At 49.6% G+C, this 20,389-nt stretch overlaps 1 protein-coding gene across 1 annotated transcript in view; it reads right to left on the bottom strand.

Annotated features, from left to right (window-relative positions):
* Positions 1-6,127: 6,127 nt before the first annotated feature.
* NMNAT2 (nicotinamide nucleotide adenylyltransferase 2) overlaps positions 6,128-20,389 on the bottom strand; it is a 105,822-nt gene continuing 91,560 nt past the window's right edge. Inside the window, exons 9-11 of the mRNA XM_036273190.1 lie at positions 7,547-7,648; positions 7,382-7,449; positions 6,128-6,444 (exon numbers count right to left, since the gene is read on the bottom strand). Coding sequence (XP_036129083.1) covers positions 6,342-6,444; positions 7,382-7,449; positions 7,547-7,648 — 273 coding nt within the window. The 3' untranslated portion in view covers positions 6,128-6,341. The remainder of the gene's footprint in view (positions 6,445-7,381; positions 7,450-7,546; positions 7,649-20,389) is intronic.

Genomic DNA, 20,389 nt, shown 5'->3' with positions numbered 1-20,389 from the left:
ATTCTGCTCCTGTCCACAGTGATACACAACCCCGCCCCCCATGCCCACTGTGACAAATACTGACAGGTCTGATCGCTTTGCTTTACCTTCCATGGAAGTGAATGTATAATCCTGTCTTGACATACTCGATCACATATTCTGCAACTCTCTTGCTCTAATTAGTGCCCAGAAAATGTAGGTGTATTAATTTGATTAGATTGACTATTATATCACATGGACCTAAAAAGGTGCATAACTCAAACACAACAGATGCTTTTTCTTGCTCTCATGTGTGCTGAATAGGGAGGAAGTTGGTAGGACGGCTCTCCACGTAGCCATTCCAGAGGCCCTGCCATTTATAACATGGGGCTTTTAGGATCACCCTGGGAATCAGCTCCATTCCAGTGGGTGGGAGGGGAAAAGACATGGAAGGGACACGTGGAAGGTCTTTGAGGGCCAGGCCTTGCAGGAGCTGTAGGTCACTTTCTCTCACAGTCCATGGTCTAGACCACATCTAACTTGTAAGAGTGCTGGGGAATATGTCCCTTTGTAGGAAGCCACTGCTCTGTGAAAAGTCTACACCAGGAAAGGGGACAATGCATCGTTAGTGATTGACTATCTCTGCTGAGGATAGGGTGAGGCAGTGCATTAGGGAACTTCGTGAGGGATCCCATTAGTTAATCACCAAGGTACATGCAATCATAAAAGGATTCCTCAGTGGGACAGAGTGTTAAGAAAGTCATAAGACTGTCTTTCCTGGGAAGAGGTGGCAAAGGAAAAGTGACTCCCTTGGTTTAGAAATGCTTCCTTTATTTCTGAGGTTCTGACAAATTGTCCCTAAGAGTGAAGAAGCATGTGACTTAGAGAGCCTCCCAGGGACTTAGCCTCTGTCACCAGGCTTGTCCTGACTCTGCCTCGTTAAGGGACCTTTTCTTCCAATTTCCCATCAGTATTTGCAACTTGTCGCGAAAACTTTCTTACACTCCTCTGAGAGTTTGCTGATGAGATGTGCCGACAGTGGGTGATGACACGTATCACCGTCTACTTTGACCCACGGGGATTTCTGTGTGGAGACAGGGGTAAGAGTGAACTGCCCACGGACTAGAACTTCTTAGCAGATGTATTTCTGGTCTTATCCCAGGATGTGGTTTCCTTTTGGTATTCTCGAGAGGCTGGAGAGAAGGGGAGGAAGATACTCGGTCATGTCCAATGTTTGGAACAAGTCTCAAGGACCAGGAATATGTTTATCGTGTCTTCTTCTAATGTTTTGCGTGGTTATGGGAATGTTATGGATTCTTGCTGTGTTCAGTTTTCCCACCTGGAAAGCAGAGATTAGATTTTTTTCCCCCTCAGCTTTTGTTATACTATGGGCTACATGAAACCTCCCAGGAAATTCCAAGATCTGAAGCTTACTTATGGGTCACGAGGGAAGAAATGTGTACGTACATATATGTTAATTCATATTTAGAATATCTGTTTGGTAAGTTCGTGAAAGTTAGCATATTAAACCAGTGTTTATGCCTTATTTTAAACAAGTTCTCATCATTATATACTTCCAGGACCAAGAAAAAACTGTTTAGCTTTGTGCCAAAACAGCAAACAAAAATACAAGTAATCAATTTCCAAGGCATATGGAGCATTGCTGTCCTGTGCCACCAAACCCACACGACACACACACAATACCTACCATCTCAATGTTAAACAAAAAATACTAAGACCTATAATGATTTTTTGAGAACACACACACAACGAATCTGACAAACAAGTAGCTAAGCCTTAAATGAGCTCCCCTGACAGGAAACTGCTAACGGCTGATACCAGCTCATGACAATCACCATTTAGACCTAAGCCAAATACATCGCGTATGTCACAACTAGAAATGACGTACGAGCTGAGCTGCAGCAGGATTGGGCAATCAGATTACTCATTCTGTGCTTTTTGACAATGCCAAAACAACGTGCGAATTTAGCAACTCCCGTCTTACTTAAGATCTTTTATGCCAAAAAGTCATTTGAGTTTTTAATTTTCAGAAATGAACTCATTTCATTAAGGAGCCAAAGCTAACCAATACCTGACTATGCAGATTTTTGTTTTTGTTTGTTTTTTCAACTGAGAAAACTCAGGCACAATTCACAAAATCGCTAATAATTCTCCCCTGCTTATGACCCTTGGATGTGTTTGCATATACTTTCATAAACCAGGCAGAAAAATCTCCTGCTCTAAGAACATTTTACAGCTGTCACCTCCTGACAAAGAGGACTCTGAAGAAAAAGTGATTAATTCTGCAACCCGCGGAGAAGATTCTAGACCAAGACACGAGACTCTAGTAGCATTGTCTTCTTTATTAACAGAATTGAAACATATTGCTGATAAAACTTTCATCTGTGACTATTCTAAGCAACAAAATTTCACTCAAAATATTTCACTGTGAAATGGTGTTGCGACTCGAATGTAGTTTTTATTAATGAATTGGTTTCCATAAAGCAACTCTTACTCTTAAAAGTGGCAGAATCAGTGACCAAAAAGTGATTTATAAAAAAAAAAAAAAAAGCTTCCCCCTACCCATGCCAATTCTTGAGACCTCCTGGGTCAAGCTGAGTTCTGGGCCCCGGGGCTGAAGCGGGAGTGTAACTCAGCCTGAACTAACTGGAACAGGTTAATAGGACACTCCCAATGGACACAACAAAGAAACCATGAGTTGAGATGACTGGGCAGCTATAGGAAGGTGCAGACTGGATGAATTCAACAAAGCATCTTCGTCATCATTGCTACAATGCTATTCCTAAGGTGTCCTAATTGGATGAGCTACAAAACCGGTCCCTGCTTCCATCTCTCCATCTCCCCTGCTGGCCTTCCTGCAGTAGCCGTGGGAGAGATTCTGAGCTTTTCATAGTCCGTAGGTTGGTTTTTGCATCACTCTTTTGACAACTAAAACATGAAACGTGTCTCTGTCTTAGTCCCCTAAAGTGTGTGTGTGGTTTGGGAGAATAGCTTTGGGCTAAGACACAGGTTGTTTTTTTCCCCTGTAATTCTCTGCCTTTTGCTGTGGATTGATTATTGGGTCTCGCTTTCTACTTCATCAGAACAGCAAGCACGAGACCAGAGAACTTTGGGGAAGGCAGGCAAAGCTGAGACCAGGAGGATGTGTCTGCAGCTCTAACTCTGGGGTTCAGGCTCTTCAGTAAGACTTCCCTTCCCTGTTCCTGTGTTCATTCAAGGGAAATGAAAGCAAGAGAGGCTGCCTGGGGGAGGGGAGGGTGGCAAATGAGGTACCAGCATGCAGCACAGACTGCCCCCCCACCCCCCACCCCCGCCCAGGGCCGTTTTTTAAAGAGACAGTCCTTGACACAAAGGGTTTCCCTCCTGCCTGTTCTTACTCATATCAGCCACTTTAAGGACAATGGGAGGCACATTTTTTCTTGGTAGACGGAAAATGCGACTCCAGATCCCTCTTGATATGATCACTCCAGCCCAGGCCTTTCCCATGACCTCTGAGCCATGCCAGTCCTGGGCTGGACTTTGCAGAAAGCAGCCGGACCTCAGAGGGGAAGTTAGCCTGGAAGCGAGCCTAGGGGTGCGTGAGGCACTACTTCAAACTCTGAATCATCTCTCTGGTGTTGACATTGGCTGGGTCATGGCCACAGTGTCCTGCCCTGGACTGAGAGAGGGGCTCTGACCTCTCCCTAGCAAATGAAGAATGGGTTAGAATGGGGAATGGACAATTCTACCCCAAAAGAGATTCACTTTTCCTTGTATTAAAGGAAAGCTATTGTAACATGATCCCTGTGATGTACCAAGATAAGACCTGCCCCATTTCATTCATAGAAATCCATTACTATTGCTCTTGTTTTTCCTCCTCAGCTCAGCTCCTCTCCCTTCCCATGGGTCTTCACACCCCTCACTGAGTGTATAGAGCATGGGTTGTGGGCTAAATGGCGCTTGACCACAGAGTCCAGCAGAGTCACAGAGTGGACCAAAGAGACTAAAGTTAGCTTGTCTTTCTCGGATCTGCTCATGTGGGTCCTCATAATAAACTCTGTCCATAAACTTCAAATCCTTGAGGACGCCCTGTGCCCCAGGGAACCAAGTTCTCTGTCCTCCTAGACAAAGGCTCTTCTGTCGTTCTCCCTCCAACACTAGTGTCATCTTAAGTATTCTGGGTCTTTCTCAGCCTTCCACAAAGCAATCCTTTCTCGGATTCAGAGAGTCACATTCTAGGATTTCCTCCAAGCTATTGAGATTCCTTGATTTCTAAGGGAAACCTAGTTACTGCCTCCCTCACCACATTTCCCCTCAGGACTGCCATACATAAAGTCATCAATAGGAAGCAACTGGGTCAGGCATAATGTAAGAGAAAGATGCCAGGTAAAGGCTGAGAAGAGTGGAAATCACCTATTTACCTGGTTAGTATCATGGGAGCCAGAGGGACAAGAGGCCATGTGATAACCTAAGGGTCAGGGAAACAATATCCTTTTTCCAGGCTTAATTCAGGGATCTCTTCTCCCTCATCTTTTAAAGGTGAATGTTGGGTCAACTAATCTCTGAAGTTCTTTTTATGAATAAATCCATGACCCTTAGCCAAACACTGAGACCCAAGAACAGGATTTGCCTTCTCTCCTCTGCAGATAATCCCCACACCTTCCTGGATGCTACTCTGCCTTGCTCTTCTGCTGAATCCAGCTCCTTATCTGGAGGCCACTGAAGGGTGCTGCAGATGTGAAGATAGTTGGTTCTGGTACCAGATCTCACCCAACCCCTCCTAGGCCATAGCTGGTACGAGATTTTGATAAAATTGTCCTGCTGCTCGGGGACCATTCCTCAAAGACAACCGGAAAGCCAAGAGCCAGAGTCTGCACGAGAGGCACAGTGCATGAGAGAATAATGTCCTTTGGCTCTTCAAGGACATGCATGGTGCCTGAACACCAGAACAGGGTCTGTCGGCGCCGGTTCCAGGGGCAGCGGAGGAAGGTGGGAAATCAGGGAGAAAGGGGTAAAACAGTGTATGGCTCTCGATGTCCCCCATGACCCCTGTTCTGTGAACCTACTCCTCCGCCAGGCAGATCCCCTCCAGCGATGACAGGGTCACTAGGCTCCGCAGGAGATAAGACCATCTCAGGAACAAGGCCAAGGCACTGCTTCTCAAGAAAGAATTGACCTTGGGTTGCTTTTCACCCCCAGCATTAAAAACTGTTACCCCAGCTGGAGAGGGCGAGGATCACCAACTCCCATCAGGGAAACAAAGTGCTTTCTCCTACGCCGTTCTGGATTAACATTCTGACACAGACAGGTCCCAGCCAAACAGGTAATGACTGCAGTTAGCAAAGACCCCAGGAGGAGTTGTTCCTAGCACGTTGTACTACAGCAGTGACTACGTTAGGACTTAGACGTGCACGTGTGATTCTGCTCGGATGCAGGAATGTAACCACGAAGGGCCTCCAGCGGCTTACGTGGTGATCTGAAGGATGCTTGGAGATGCTGGGCTGGCAGGAAGCCTATACTCAGCCACCAGTCACCGCCCAGAGCAGTAACTACACAGATGCCACCAGGAGATGGGGAAGGGCTGGCTGTGTGAGGCTCGGCCCAGAGCCCCAGGATGATGGTCAACTAAGGAAACGAACCCAAATTCTTCTAAGAAACCCTATTGTTCCCAGACTTGCCTCCCAGGTTTCAGAACTTGAAAGTCTCCCTCCTGACCCCAGATGCTACTGCTGCTGGGGGGAGGGGTGGGGGGAGTCGGGAGAGGGGAGGTGGCTTGGCCTTCTTCACTGGGCGTGGCCCTCATGCACCTGCTGGGCGAGGCTGGCCAGTGACCCATCACAGGGTAGTGATGCCAGGGAATGCATCAAGACCACAGACCTACAGAACCATGGACACAGCTTTCATCCAAGTTCTATGAGGCGTGAACAACAACAATAAAAATCAAAACAAAGCAAAACAAAAAAAACAGAAAAGAAAAAATAGCCCTTTGTGGTAAAGGGCATGCTGGGAAGGCGAGAGCCAGAGCCGCCTCCCCAGAGCATGCTGGGAGGATGGGCACCAGAGCCACTCTCTAGAGCATGCTGGGAGATGGACACCAGCACATCTCCAAGGACTGCACTTCCCCCCAACTCCCACCCCTATTCCCTCACCCACCCCAACCCAGAGACTAGAGGAAAGTTTGTCCAAAGATGACTGTGGAATAAGGGATGCCGTGGTTCTCTGCAGGTCCCCACACTGTGGGGACTTGAGTCAGCGAACGAGGAGAACAGTCAAGATGAGGAGATGGAGAAATAGAGGCAGGAGAGAAACGGGGGACTGACAGAGAGTGGAGGGGCCAGCGTGGTGGCAGAGGACATGGGGAGAGGGACAGAGAGCTGTGGCCGCTAGCCCGAGGCGTTGATGTACAGCTGGCTCTTGAGAATGTAGTCGATGACCGGCTGGGACAGGTAATCCACGACATGGCCGTCCCCGTGCTGCAGGGCCAGCCTGGATGGGAAGAGGTGGCAATCAGGGGGACATCCTTCCCTGAGGCAAGGCAGGAGGACTGATCTGCCCACTCTCTTCCAGGGAAAGGCTGTACCCAGCACCCACCGCCAGCCTTTGCTTAGGCTCCGTGAGCGGAATTCCTATGAGGAAACGCCCTCTTGCCCCCTTCCCCCATCCTGGGGAGCCCATCTCATCCTGGCTCTGCCACTTCCTAGCTGAGCCACCTTGGGCAAGCTGTTTAAGCCCATCTGTTCTTCAGTTTTCTCTTCTATAAAATGAGGGTAATACAGTGAAACCTTGGTTCTCGAACGCCTCGGTTTTCGACCAAATGGAGATTCGAGAAACTTTTGTCTCGGAATCCGAACAAATATTTGGAACTCGAACTTCCGAGTTGAGCCGAATGGCGTTCATTCGGCCCAGCGCGCCTTGCTCGCGTCATCAGTGTGAGTGCAGAGAGAGAGTCACGCTTTGTGGAGTCACGCTTTCCTATTGGTTTCATTGCTTCGGTTCTCGAACAATTCGGTTCTCGACCGTCCTCCTGGAACGAATTATGTTCGAGAACCGAGGTATCACTGTAACTATCTCAGTTATTATAAGAATTAAATGATTCATTACGAAAAGCACTTAGAATAGCCCAAGCACATAGTGTTTTCACGTTAGCTAGTGTTATTTCATTCCTTTGTGTTTCTCTGCACCATGGTTGTGAAAATGAGTCTCATCGGGGTTCTGACGATTGACCATTTCCTTTCTTTCCTACAGGAGTCTGGTAGAGAAGGTGCCCTTCTCCGAGGCCCTTCTCACCAGCCGGGGGGCTATGGAGGGAGGCACCAGCAGGTGCCAAAGAGCTCCGGGGATACACTTTGGTTTCTGCACAGTTTTGCTCTAGCTCTGGTCTGGCAGCTTCCCATTCTCTGCACATATGATGAGCCAAACGCACCTGCTCTTGGTTGAGCTGACAACCGACATGGGATGGTTGATGTCATCCTTCACCACCATGATGTTGTTCTGGGGACAGAACAGAGAGAGTAGGTAGCCAGCTCCCAGGCCTCTTCGAGAAGGGCCACATCACAGAGGTACACCCGCAGGGAGATGGAGAACTCACTTTGTATTTGCGGAGAATTGAGGAGTGATTCATGATTCGGTCTGTGTCGGCTGCATCCCGGGGTACCACCACGATCCCAAAGTCCCCAACAATCACCTCCATCTGAAGAACATGCACACACACAGGGAGAGAGAAAGAGGGGGTGGGGAGGGAGAGAGAGAGAGAGAGAGAGAGAGAGAGAGAGCGCGCACCTTTTGTGAGATCATGACTCCAACCCCCTACCTAGCAACTCTTTAGCAGGGTGCAGCTACCGTCCATGGAGAACCCCAAGCTTTAGTCCTACACTTGCCTCCTCAGCCCTGTCAGCTCCTTCAAGAAACAACCTGTAACAGTGTTAGTGGAATGAGTGAGAACTCTGCCTGGCACACAGAAGGTGCTTAATAAATACCTCTAGACTAAATGAATCAACGTGCCTCTGCAGGTCTGGGCAAGATCTCTCCAGTTCCCGAGGCTCCTGTGAGTTCCTCGTGCTGAAGAGTAACGTGAGTGCCACACAGTCCTTATGGTGGACAGCCTTGTAGTGACGCAGATCCCGCCGGCCAGCAAGGAAAACCCGAACCCCCGTGGGCTCCGGGGAGGGGCTGGAATGCTCCCCTGCTCCCCCACATCAGAGCTGCTGTGGGTCTCAGGGCACTGAAGACCTTGTGAGGCATCAGTGCGGAGGAAGTGACGGGGATCATAACGGGGTCACTTCTGGGGTAAGCCTCTCATTGCAGCTTGCTGCCATAATGAGAAATGAAACCTTTTCATTAGAAACCAATAATAACCTCTCTTACTTTCCCTGATTATAGACATAATACAAGCTTGGGAAACTAAAAATAAATGAATAAAAATCGATCAGAACCACACCACACAGAAAACCACTAATATAACCATAGTACACTTCTGGCCAGTGTTTTCCTCTCTACAAATAAGTGTATATATGCACAACTGGGTTAAACTGAAAAATAAATCATTTTATCTGCATTTTTTATTTACCATATTGTGAGCATTTTCTCGCGTCATTACAATTTGAAAAGATCAAGCTTTAACACTCTGTGTATTTTATTGCCGGGCTGTACTATGATACAGCATGGTGTATTAAACCAATCTTGTATTATAGGAAGTGTGTAGTGACGCCTGGTCTTTTACGCTTCTACATCCCACTTCGTTGAAGATCTTTATACATAAGTCTTCTACCACATCTCTGATTATTTCTTTAGGATAAGAAGTAAAACAATTACTTGAAAGAATATGAACTGGATATATTTCAAGCTCTTGAGACATATTACCAAGCTGCTTTCTGGAAACTCATGCTAATTTTTATTTTCAAAGAGCCTAAAAGTGATGGCACTTAGAGACTTGGATCTGGCCTGGGCATATCATTGTTTAGATCTCACCAATTAAGAACCCCAGATGGCGCATGTAGACGGAGGAGGCCGACGGCTTCTAGGCAGGGCAGCTCATGGAGCAAGACCTGGTCGCAGTAGCAAGGGACCCAGGTTTCTACTCATAGTTCTCCGAACTAGTGACACAGACAGACATAATGGATCCCTGTGGGAGAATATCTGTACCAGCAGGACTCCACTTCTAAGTCTGATCAATCGATTACATTCGTGTGCGTGCATGTGTACGTGTGCATGCCCGTGCTTGCGTGCATGTGTGTGCGTGCCCGTGCTTGCGTGATGTGTGTGCATGCCCATGACTGTGTGCGTGTGTGCCCGTGCTTGCGTGCTTGCATGTATGTGTGTGCATGCCCATGATTGTGTGCATGTGTGTGCGTGCCATGCTTGCGTGCATGTGCGTGCACGTGTGTACGCCCCTGGGTACTTGCAGCCACTCTGCCCAACCTCTGCCATTGCTTCCAGCTGGAGCTCGAGTTGCTGAAGACGCCCCAGGAGGGAAGTTGTGGAGAAAAGTTAAAGGCAGCTATAAAACATCAGGCCCCCACGGGGTCGTGTCATTTGGAAAATCAGAGCGTTGCCCAGCCTGCTGGCGGTGCTCAGACCCGGCGAATTGGCAGGGCGCGCTTGTCCCATAAACCAGGAATGCTCGGGAGAGGCAGGGCGGGGAGTTGGAGGTAGACCCGGCCCAGCTCAGCCTGCCATGGCGCTTGGAATGCTGCCCTGGGGTTCTCTGCTCAGAAGTGACCCAAGAGCTGGTTCTCACACTTGGCTGCTCCTTAGAATCGCCTCAGGCGCTTTAAATATCCCCAAAGCCCAGTTCACACCCAAGATTAATTAAGCCAGAATCTCTGGGAATGGGCCCTAGGCATCAACAGCTTTTTTTTTTTTTTTAATTCCCCAAGTGATTGCAATATACAACCAAACTTGAGAACCAGCATGTAAGTACTGCATTAAAACTCCAGGGGATTGGTAGGGAAAGAGATAGGAAAGAGGAGAAAGGAGAAAGGGAGAAAGAAAGAAGGGGAGGGGAGAGGAAGAGAGAAAGGGAAGGGAGGGGAGGGGAGGGGGAGGGGAGGGGGGAGGGGAGGGGGGAGGGGAGGGGGAGGGGAAGGGAGGGGAGGTATACAAGGGAGATCCCTCAACTGCTTGGCTATGTAGATGTTTTAGGATCTCTGCATAATGAAAGATCTGCCTTCCACTTGATTCTGACAACTTGATGGGTGTTTCATGTCTGATGCCTGAAATAATGCTTAGAGCATGAAAACAATGCCTCAGAACAGCAGACAGGACTCCCCGGGGTGGGGGTGTGGCACGGGGCTGATGGCCCTTTGGGTGACATTGGTGCATCTGCTGCTTTCCACTCAGGAACTGATGATCTGAGCACCCGATCAGCAACAGCGCCAGATGGCTCAGTGAGTGGCAAGCAGATGGAGAGCTTGCTGCTTGAGTTGTTTTCCTTTGCCAGAAACAGGTGGCAGACTTGCCCCCTGGAATCACAGATCAGACAGAGGAGATGGGGTCTATGTCCACACACAGCTCTACCACATCACAGAGGCATATCTGCAGGAGCGAGGGCCAGAGGCTGCAGTCCTTGCCTTCTAGGGCACGGGTTTGATTTCCATGCTGGAGGGTGTTTGTGTGGGTGTGTGTTGGGTTGTGGGGAGGTGCCGGGCGCTAGAGTTGGTGAGGTGTGCCCTTGGTCCCATAGGTACCCATCTCCCTCCAGGGGCTTAGCTGTCCTTCCCACCCCACCCCCATTCCCTGCCTCCTATCTTCACCTGGCTTCTGGGACATCCTAACCCCACCCCCACCCCCACCCCCGTTTGTCCTCCTACCTCCCCGCTGCTCTTTTTGGTCTTTCTGTGCTGGGTCTTTCTCATCTCCCTGATCTGGAACCATGGGAGGGCCCCACGCCTCAGTCCTTGGACCTCTTTTCTCTTTATATTTACACCCTTAATGATTTCAGTCCATTTCAAAGCTTAAAAGACACCTTGAAGGCTCCCAAATGGCTCCTTCCAGCATAGACTTCTCTCCTGAACTTAAACTCAGATATCCAGTGGCCTTTTCAACATGCCCATTTGGATGAGGCATCTCAAGTAGAATATGTCGGTGCCCCCCTCAATGCTCTGGCATCAATCAATCAACCCTCCTCGCTGAAAATGTTTTCCCAAAAGCCTTTCCTTTCAGTAAGTGGAAACTCTTCTTAAAATCGCTGAGGCCAGAGCCCTGGCAGGTTCCTTGATTCCTCTCACACCCCACTTGTGATCGATAAGGCACCACAACTGACTGATTCCAAAACAAATCCAAGACTCAGCCCACTTTTTACCACTTCTGTCCTGGTCCAGGCTTCCTTGGGTAGGTTAGATGGTGGCCCCCAAAGATATCCAGGTCCTCATCCCCGAAATCTGTCACCCCATAAACCTCAGGTGGCAAAAGAAACTTTGCAGATGGGATTAATCTCAGGATCTTGAAATTATCCTGAAAAATCTAGGGGGAGAGGCCTCCTTCAGTAACAAGTGTCCTTACAAGAGGGAGGAGGGAGACTCAACACAGAAGAGAAAAGATGATGGATGGAAAGACAGAGCAGAGGAAGATGTGAAGATGCTATACCGTTGGAAGAAGGGGCCACGGGCCAAGGAAAACAACCGAAGCCGTAGAAGCCCGCAAGGCAAGGAAACCCCCCCTGGAGCCTGGGGGTGGGGACGGCCCTGCCAACACCTTGGTGTGGGCCCAGTGAAGCCTGTTTTGGACTTCTGGCTTCCAGAGTGTCGGAGAATAAATCTGGGGGATTTAAGCCACCAAGTCTGCAGCCACAGGTAACTGATTCACCTCCACCGAGTGTCGGAGAATAAATCTGGGGGATTTAAACCACTGAGTCTGCAGCCACAGGTAACTAATTCACCTCCACCGTCTCTCACTTGGATCATCTCCCTGCTTTTCTCTGGCCTTTTTTCAACCTATTCCCAATCGGCAGACTGACAGTGTTCAAACAGAAGTGAAATTACGTTGCTCCTTAGCGGAATCCCTTCACTTAGACGTCACCTGCTCAGCGAGGCCTTCTCTGGCCTGCTCTTGCGATGGGTGTCCCTGGGCACGAGTCACGTGCTCCCACTCCCCCGCGTCCCCACCCTCCCCTGTGCTTCACCTCCCACCGCAGCACATCTCTCCATCTAACACTTGCATATTTTCCTTGTTTAACCTTATTTTTGTCTCTTTCTTCTCTACGGAAAAATCCCATGAGGGCAGGGATTTGTGTGTGGTGTTTGCTGCCATGTCCCGTGTCCCGGGTGGAAAGGACCTGGCACAACAGATGCACATCGATTCTGTTGACTCAGTGGGTCCCTGCAGCAGTGTCTCCTCTGGCAGATGTGACTCAGGTGTTAGCTGATAAACTCTCCCTGTCTCAGGACCCGGAGGGAAGCCCATTGTACCCAATGGGAGCTCTGGACACCCAAGGAAGTGGCTCCAAAGGTGTCCCTCTCCCGGGAATGACCAAGGTGACTTCACACCGCCACACCACAGTGCGTAGGATCAGGGTCCCTCCTCCCACCCCCGGCACACAGTGGCCCTCTCACTTTAGCTCCGGCCTGTGTCACGTCTCAGAGATGAGGGTCTGTGACATTTATCCTGCTTCAGCCTCCTGCTCAGCGGCCCAGCTTTGACCTGGTCTATTTCATCTTCAGGCCACAGTCTCCCAGGGGAGGCAGGGTGGGATGGAGAGAGCAAGAGGAAGGAGCGGACTCTGCTCCCCCAAATTCCGGGAATCGGAGGGAGGGCTGTGAGACATGTTGAGGCAGGAACAGCCTGGCCTTGGGAAGACCCAGGGGCAACCTCTCGGGAGGAATGTGCAGTTATCATCATCTTCCCTCCAGGAGGCCGAATTCCAAGACCTGCCCTGCTGGATTTCAGGGATGCTTCAGGTGGGAGGGTGCCCTGTGGGCTCAGCCAGGCACCGTTCAAGACAGAGGGTTGAGCAAGACAGATAGGGGCCTACCACTGACTAGTGGGAAACATTATACAACTGATTATTTCAACTGCATTGCTATGAAGGATGAGGCCAGGTTACTATTAAGTGGCTAATACCTTGTCGTGGCTGATGCCTTTTGGGTAGCTGTCAAAAGTTTACCCATAAGACATCAGGCACCTCTCACGGTGGAGGCAAACTGTCTTATGGGCACCAAGCAAGCGGTTCCCAGGTACCCTTTCATCCTTCCACTCAACACATTTCTGCGGAGTGTGCACGGGAACTGGCACTAGCCGGCTGTTGCTGAGAAAGATGGGGCATTAATGTGCGCACAGAGCTTACTGTCTAGTAGAGGTAGATCATAAACAAACACAAATAAAACATCAGGTGGCACTAAGAACAATCTTGAACATTGTGGGGGAGGAAGAAATGTTCCTCTGTCCTTCTAGGTTCTTACAGCTGGTCCAATAATTAAATCTATTCTCTTAATTAAATTAATTCTCTTGTCAAACGTGTAGCAAGGGAAAATAATCAAATTGAATTACATACTCATGTACCGGAACCCCACATGCATAAGAGTCAGAGACCACTCACACGTAAGAGGTTTGTGAGGAAGGTATAGTATATACCTTCAGTATATAATAGTATACTATGTAACTGTATCGTATATAACATTCAGATGCCTTGGGCTCCAGAGGGGAAGAAATTCATTCTCAGGACAGTAAGAGCAGGTGTTCAGTGACTGAGGTTTGCTCTGCCCTATAGATAGGTCATAAAAAGTTATTTCTGGTAACAATGTATTATGGGCCGGGCTCCAGATTTAAATACTCTAAGGGACAGGTAGGTAAAAGTTTCTCCTGAGCCCTCAGGGTCTTGATTGCCGTCACCTCAAAATAATCCACATGCTAATGTAGCACATCTTAGAAACTCTGTTGTGAATCCCTTCACTACGAAACAAAATGACTTCTAAGCTGAACCCTCAATGACTAGATGGGGAAGGCATAGGGATACCTGGGCAAAGAGCATTCCCAGTGAAGCCCCAGTGAGTGCAAAGGCCCTGAGGTGGGAAAAACTGTTCAGATAAAGAAACCAGGTGGATCTGGAGCCCAGAGAGGCGGGAGAAGTAGACAAGGACCAGATCATGATAAAGATGGGGTTTCCTTCCACTTCCAAGGAGAAACCATTAGTGTGTTTTAAACAGAGGCCTTGATTTCCATTAGCAACAGGATCCAATTTACACTGATTTACCCCAGCCCGCCTGACTGGTAAGACCCTCTGTGGGACCATTCTGAGACTTAGGTTAGGGTTCAGAGTCCTAACTCCCAAAGAGTGTCCTCTTCCCAAGGTACAGTTCCTGAGCTACCTGGGCACACTTGTGTTTCTTCTCCAGAGAGGACATGCAGGGATGAGCATGGGGCTATCGCTAAGGAGGGGAAGAAACATTCATTAAGGTACCTGCTGTGTGCTAGGCACAGTACTAGGAGTTTTATTATTACATTTAATCTTTACACCAACTATCTTCTGAGACATGTGGTTCAGTTCTCATTTCAGAGATGGGAAAACTGAGACTCGGCGGGAGTTAGTCACAAGTCCAAGTTGCACAGCCAGGAGGTGAATTTGAACCCGCTCTGGTCTATGCTAAAGGCCCTTCCCGCCACATCACACTGAGGCAGGACGGTGAGAAGCTAGGAAAATTCCTTGGCACGTGGAATGGGGAAACTGAGACAGACAGCTGAACACACTGGCTAAGCAATTTACAGCCAGATACACAAGGTCACCTTCCTAGAGATAACACCTGGGCCTCAGCTGTAGTTCAGCTGCAGGCCCAGGAAAGCAGCAAAACCAGGTGCAGTGACTGATGACCCCCTGCCCTGGTGCTGACCAATCAGTGGAGACCACGACCCTGAAAGGACACACCTGGAAAAGCTGATGACTATTCTATTGAGATCCGCCCCTAAACTACCAGTATTTAAACCCTCAAGGGTCTAAGGGCAGCCTCCCTGACAGGAGCTCGCTGGCACCTTTACCTTCTTCCCCTAAAGGCGTGCACCTCCTAAACTCTCAAAGACCCCACGAGACTGGCAACCAGGGGAGCACTGGGCAGCAGCGGCTCATTCCAGGCTACCCCCGGAACCTGTCTCCAAGGCCCCCTTTTCTGCTGCTTCCCAGGGAGCCAAAGCACGCCAGGCTAGGCTCATTTCTTCCCTGGAACATTTCTGGAGAAGCAAAGCAGCCCCGGCCAGGCTCTCTCCTGTGCTGCTTCTAGCCTAAGCCCTTCCTTGTTTCACTGCCCCAGCTTTGGCAAACATACTCTCCAGATCACCTGGACTCGAAATTGTGAACTCTTTCCTGCACAAAGTGAAGAACCCACACACTACCGCTGGCCGTAGGCGGATCCACTCAGGTCTACTTTCTAGTAACAACACCTCTTCCATTTTTAACACTCACATTTTAGTGACTTGCAACTTTTCTGGTTGGAAAATATTCTCTTTTTTCCAGGCAAACCATGGGCTAAATCCTCAATTCATTACTCTACATCGCCCCCTGGGGTATGGAATTTTGTATACTTCTGAGTGGGTTTAAAAAAATAAAATAAAATAATGCAGGGAACCCTGGCCGGTTTGGCTCAGCGGTTAGAGCATCGGCCTGCGGTCCGGAGAGACCCAGGTTCAGTTCCTGCTGAGGGCATGTACCTCCACTCGATGTGTCCCTTTCACGTCGATGTTTCTCTCTCTCTCTGTTCCTCTCTCTCCCTCCCACTCTACCTGAACAAAAAATGGAAAAATGTCCTTGGGTGAGGATGATAAAAAAAAAAAAAAAAAATGCAGGGAGAAAACGGCCAGCCGAAGACATACAGTAGGTCAGGCTTCTGACACCTGCTCCACCCACATCAGTAAAGAGTCGGCCACCCTGGCTCTGGCCCCTGCTCCTCTCTGGGTGGGAGGCCGAGCAGACCCGAGGGCCATCAGAGGCGAGAAGCAGGGAATGCATTTCCAGAACGCCTCAGTGCAAACACATGAGTGATGATGCTCCAGAGGGTTTCCCAGGGAAAACCATCCCCACTCCCATTTCCAGTTTGCCTGGGGTGTGGGAGGCAGGGGATTCCAGACTCCGGTCAACAGCCTGAAAACCAAGCCAGCAGAGCCTTTCACACGAGAACCGGCTGAGCCTGCTTCCCTGTGAATTCAGCACAGTCATCAGTGGGGGACCTAACCCCCAGGGTGGAAGTGTCCATCGGGCTTCCTGGCCAAGGCCGCACTGTCTGATAGAAACCATCTGAGCCTGAAAACCCAAATGTTTGTCTTTGCTCCATTTGTCCTGGAGCCCAGGGATTTCTTCTGGAGTGGCCATTGCCCCAGGCTCTTCCTCTGTTTATTTGCCTTGGTTGGTTTCCCATAGCTGGTGGATGGAGGAAGCAGTTAGCTCACGGCTGGTTGGCTGGAAAAATGTTGGCTCCAGCCAATGAGAGCTAGCCCGGGGAATGCTAGGCTTTGAGAAATGCAAAAAGAAAGAAAAAGAAGGGAAAAAAAAAAAAACATTTTCCTCCTTGGCCCATCTCTGGTGTCTAATGTCCCTTTAGATTTTCATTCCTTTAGGTTAAATATTGACCCTCGCTCATTTAAAAGGCAAATAATGTTTGAGAGTAGCTAATGCATTTAGGCATTAAATGTAATGATTTTGCCAGCTTGCTGATAAGTCAAAAACTTCCCAAATAAAAAGACCAAGATAAACCTTCTGGTTCATCCGGCCGAACCATCTCCCCTAAAGGTCTTGTTCCCGCCACTGGATCTTGTACAGCCTTCTCTCAACCCCCAAAGCCTTCCCTTTCCACCCACTTAATCCAGTCCTGCCCATCACTCAACGCTCAGCTCAGTGCTGCCTCCTCCCTGGCCTGCTGTGAATTACACGTATCATCCCTCTCACTAGTCAGTCTCATCTGGATTAGGGATCTGAAGATTCATGCAAAGTCCTGCTCTGCTATTCAGTAGTTAGGTAGTCTTGGACAAGTCACAATGCATGTGAGCCCTGGTTTCCATAGCTGTAAACAGGAATGGAGATCCCAGCTCACAGGAATGTTCTAGGGGTTAACTGAGACACAACCCAAGAGTTTACGGTCTGTCTCCCCTCTAGGAGGTAAAGCACACAGCGCAGTTGGGGGAACTGGGTCTGTTTCGTTTTCTCTGTTCCTCCAGCCCTAGAACAGTGGCTCATAGCAGCTACTCAATAGTTAAAAACCAATCAGTGAATAACGGCCGGCATTCATTGAGTGCTTACTAGGATCAGAAACTCTTCTGAACCTTTCACATGTTTTATTTCATGGACTATAGGGGACTGCTATAATAAAACATAAGATGTTTTTAGACTGCAGGAGCCTCGTGGGCAGAGAAGGTGCTGATGCTCATGCCGGGCCCTCGATAAGTATCAGCTGCAAGACTGCGGGAAGGAAAGAAAGCTCGCATCAGACTTAGTCTGCCAGACGCCTTCGGCTGGAACACAGTGGGGACAGCTGGCAGCACCAGGCCCGCAGACCACGGGGGTTTGTTTGGGGGAGGGGAGTGAGTGAGTGTGATACCTTCCTGCTTTGTCCGTGGCTGACCTTTTAGCCTTTGGCCTTGGTTTCCCACCAGCCTGGGTCCTGCCTGGATACCCGCTTTGGGCTGGCGTCAGGGAGCAGCAGGGCAAAGGTCAGGTCTTCTGGGGGAGACCAGTTCTCTAACAAGAAGTCCGGAAATGGGACGGGCTGGGGGCTGCTACCTGAGGGCCAAGGCTAGCCCAGGACCTGGACCTTAATCCCCCTGGAATCAAGAATGAAAATGCCAACCGCCGGGACACACAGCAGCTCTCTGGGGTTCTACGGAGAGCGACTTGGTGAATATGTATGGAATTTTCTCCCCGCGGAATGTAAGGGGCAAGGGCGTGTCATTGGTCAGAGGTCAGAATGCTCGGAAGAGCTAATGGGTCTCTGTGCCTAACAGAAAATGTCCAAGGAGTGTTTGGGTGGGGCTGGGTTGTTTCTTTTCTTTTTTCTTTTTTTTATCCTCACCCCAGGACATTTTTCCATTTTTCGTTCAGATAGAGCGGGAGGGAGAGAGAGAGAGAGAAACATCTATGTGAAGGGACACATCGAGTGGCTGCCACCCGCACAACCAACCAGGGCCGGGGACAAACTGCAACCGAGGTACGTGCCCTTAGCGGGAACCGAACCCGGGTCTCTCTGTACCGCAGGCCGATGCTCCAACCGCTGAGCCAAACCGGCCAGGGCTGGGTTGTTTCTTGAGTGTGTACTTAGATTTCTGGACGAAGAGCATTGGCTCAGGAATCCAAAGCCAAGAAGGGCAAGAGGGGCTCAGCAGGATTTGTGAAGGAAGAAGGCCTCGGCCGTCCTGCTGTAGAACAGACGGTCTCGGCTGCTTCCAGCCCCGCGTGGGGACAGCGCTGTCCGCGTCTCCCTGGACCTTTCTTACAGAGCGGTGGAGAGGTTTCTGTTTCTCCTCTGACCTGCTGGGACTGGTGGCTTCTCTCCTGTCTGGTTTCTGAGGATTCTGGAGAAAACGTGGGGACTGGAATACAAAGCCAGGGCCCAGGACTTTTCCAGGATCTTTATTCTCCTGCCATCAGGGCAGACTAAGCCTTGGGGCTCGCCCGGTGTTCTGAGAATGTTGAAGGGATGAATGAAGCCTGGGACGGAAACGGGTCTCACATACGTCATCCCGAGTAACCTCAGGGTTAGGAACTGGTATTCCTAAAACGGGCTCCTTCCAGGAAAACCTCCGATGGGAGAGCTTTCCAGAATAAGCAGGGCTCACCCCGTACCCAGGCTTGAAAGAAAGACCTTCCTTTTCTGGACCTGGAGAGCTAACCCTCCCCAGTAAGGACAGTAGAGTAATTCACTGGGTTTCCTGCTCCCTCCACCCTCTTTGCCTAACCCCAACCATATTTCTAGCAGAGGACCAGACCCTTTACGAGAGGAATTTGCAGGGCCCAAAACAGCATGTTTTGAGGTCCTTGGTTTTAAATTTTTTTTTTTAATCCTCACCCGAGGATATTTTTCCATTTTTTGTACAGATAGGGAGAGAGAGGAAGGGAGAGAGAGAGAGAAACATCGACGTGAAGGGACACATCGAGTGGCTGCCACCCGCACGACCAACCAGGGCCGGGGACAAACTGCAACCAAGGTACATGCCCTTAGCGGGAACCGAACCCGGGTCTCTCCGGACCGCAGGCCGACGCTCCAACCGCTGAGCCAAACTGGCCAGGGCTGAGGTCCTTGGTTTTAAACTCACTGAAGAGGTTTCCCCAGATGTCCTAAGGGCGAGAGAGAAAATAGGGGACATACCATCAGAATACAAAGGGGCTCCCTGCTCTGTTCGCTGCCACTTCCTGCCCTGACCACCCAGCGGCCCTGGGGCGGGCCCAGGCAGTAGCCGGGTTTGCCTGGGTGCTTGGCAGCCCTTGCTGCGTCCCTGCACAGAGCCCGCCTGCTCTCCACCTCACGGCTCATCGTGACGTGGAGGGAAGTACAAGTCACCGCGTCACCTGCTCCAGAACTGAATGGGGTTTAGAATTTCACCTGCCAGAAATCTTGAGGTCTGGCCATGAAAGGACGACACAGCGTCTTTGCAGAGGCTCCCCCTCCCCCGGTGTCCCACAGCAGGACGTCCTTCACCCGGAACACCTCTGTGCACCTGCGAGTCTGCGCGGGTGAGCTCGCTCATCAACACCTGCTGTCTAGCAGTGTGTCGGGGCTAGGCAAGGCGCTCTACGTAGACAGTCGCATTGAATGCTCCCAGCTGTGGGTACCATTATTATGCCCACATTGGAGGTGGGCAAATCTGATGCTCAGAACGTTTTGTCATGAGTTGTCTTAGAGTAGAACTAGAATCCTGAGTCTGATCCTATCGGATCTCTCTCTCTCTCTCCCCCCGGAGACATTATATATATAATATGAAAAAATTTCATATGTATCCATCTTGCCACCTAATACTTGGAGGCAAGGACTGGATTGTATATTTATTTACAATCTCTGACTGCTATAGATAACATTCTATAAATTTCATGGGTTAAAAAAAAAGAAACACTAAAAACAACAACTGAGGCCCAGAGTTGTTGAGTGATTTGCACAGAGTCACACAGCTCGTTAGTAAAAAGCACTGGGTCTGGAATTACTGCTCTGAGACTCAGCTTGCCAAGGGCTACAGGACTGGGAACCTTAGCTCTGGCTATCAGATGAATGAATCAATTTAAGGACAAGAACGAATGGACGTATGAAGGGGGCGCAGCTTATGTTAGCTGGCTTAAAACCCTGCCGATCAGATCTGGTAACAGAAGATGTCCACTGAGCTTCTCCATGACATAAGTCCAGCTTCCTCGTTCCCTCTATTCCAAGTCAATTGTCAGAATGATCCTACTGACCCTTTGCCATTAATGTCCCCTCTTGACCCGTTCTGCTGCTGAGGGAATTCTAGGGTGATATTTACTACCTCTTCAAAAGGA

Source organism: Molossus molossus, unplaced genomic scaffold, assembly GCF_014108415.1.
Source record: "Molossus molossus isolate mMolMol1 unplaced genomic scaffold, mMolMol1.p scaffold_m16_p_20, whole genome shotgun sequence".
In the NCBI taxonomy this organism is placed as follows: domain Eukaryota; kingdom Metazoa; phylum Chordata; class Mammalia; order Chiroptera; family Molossidae; genus Molossus; species Molossus molossus.
Note: the sequence above shows the minus strand (reverse complement) of the source record. Positions and strands in the feature narration are given on the sequence as shown.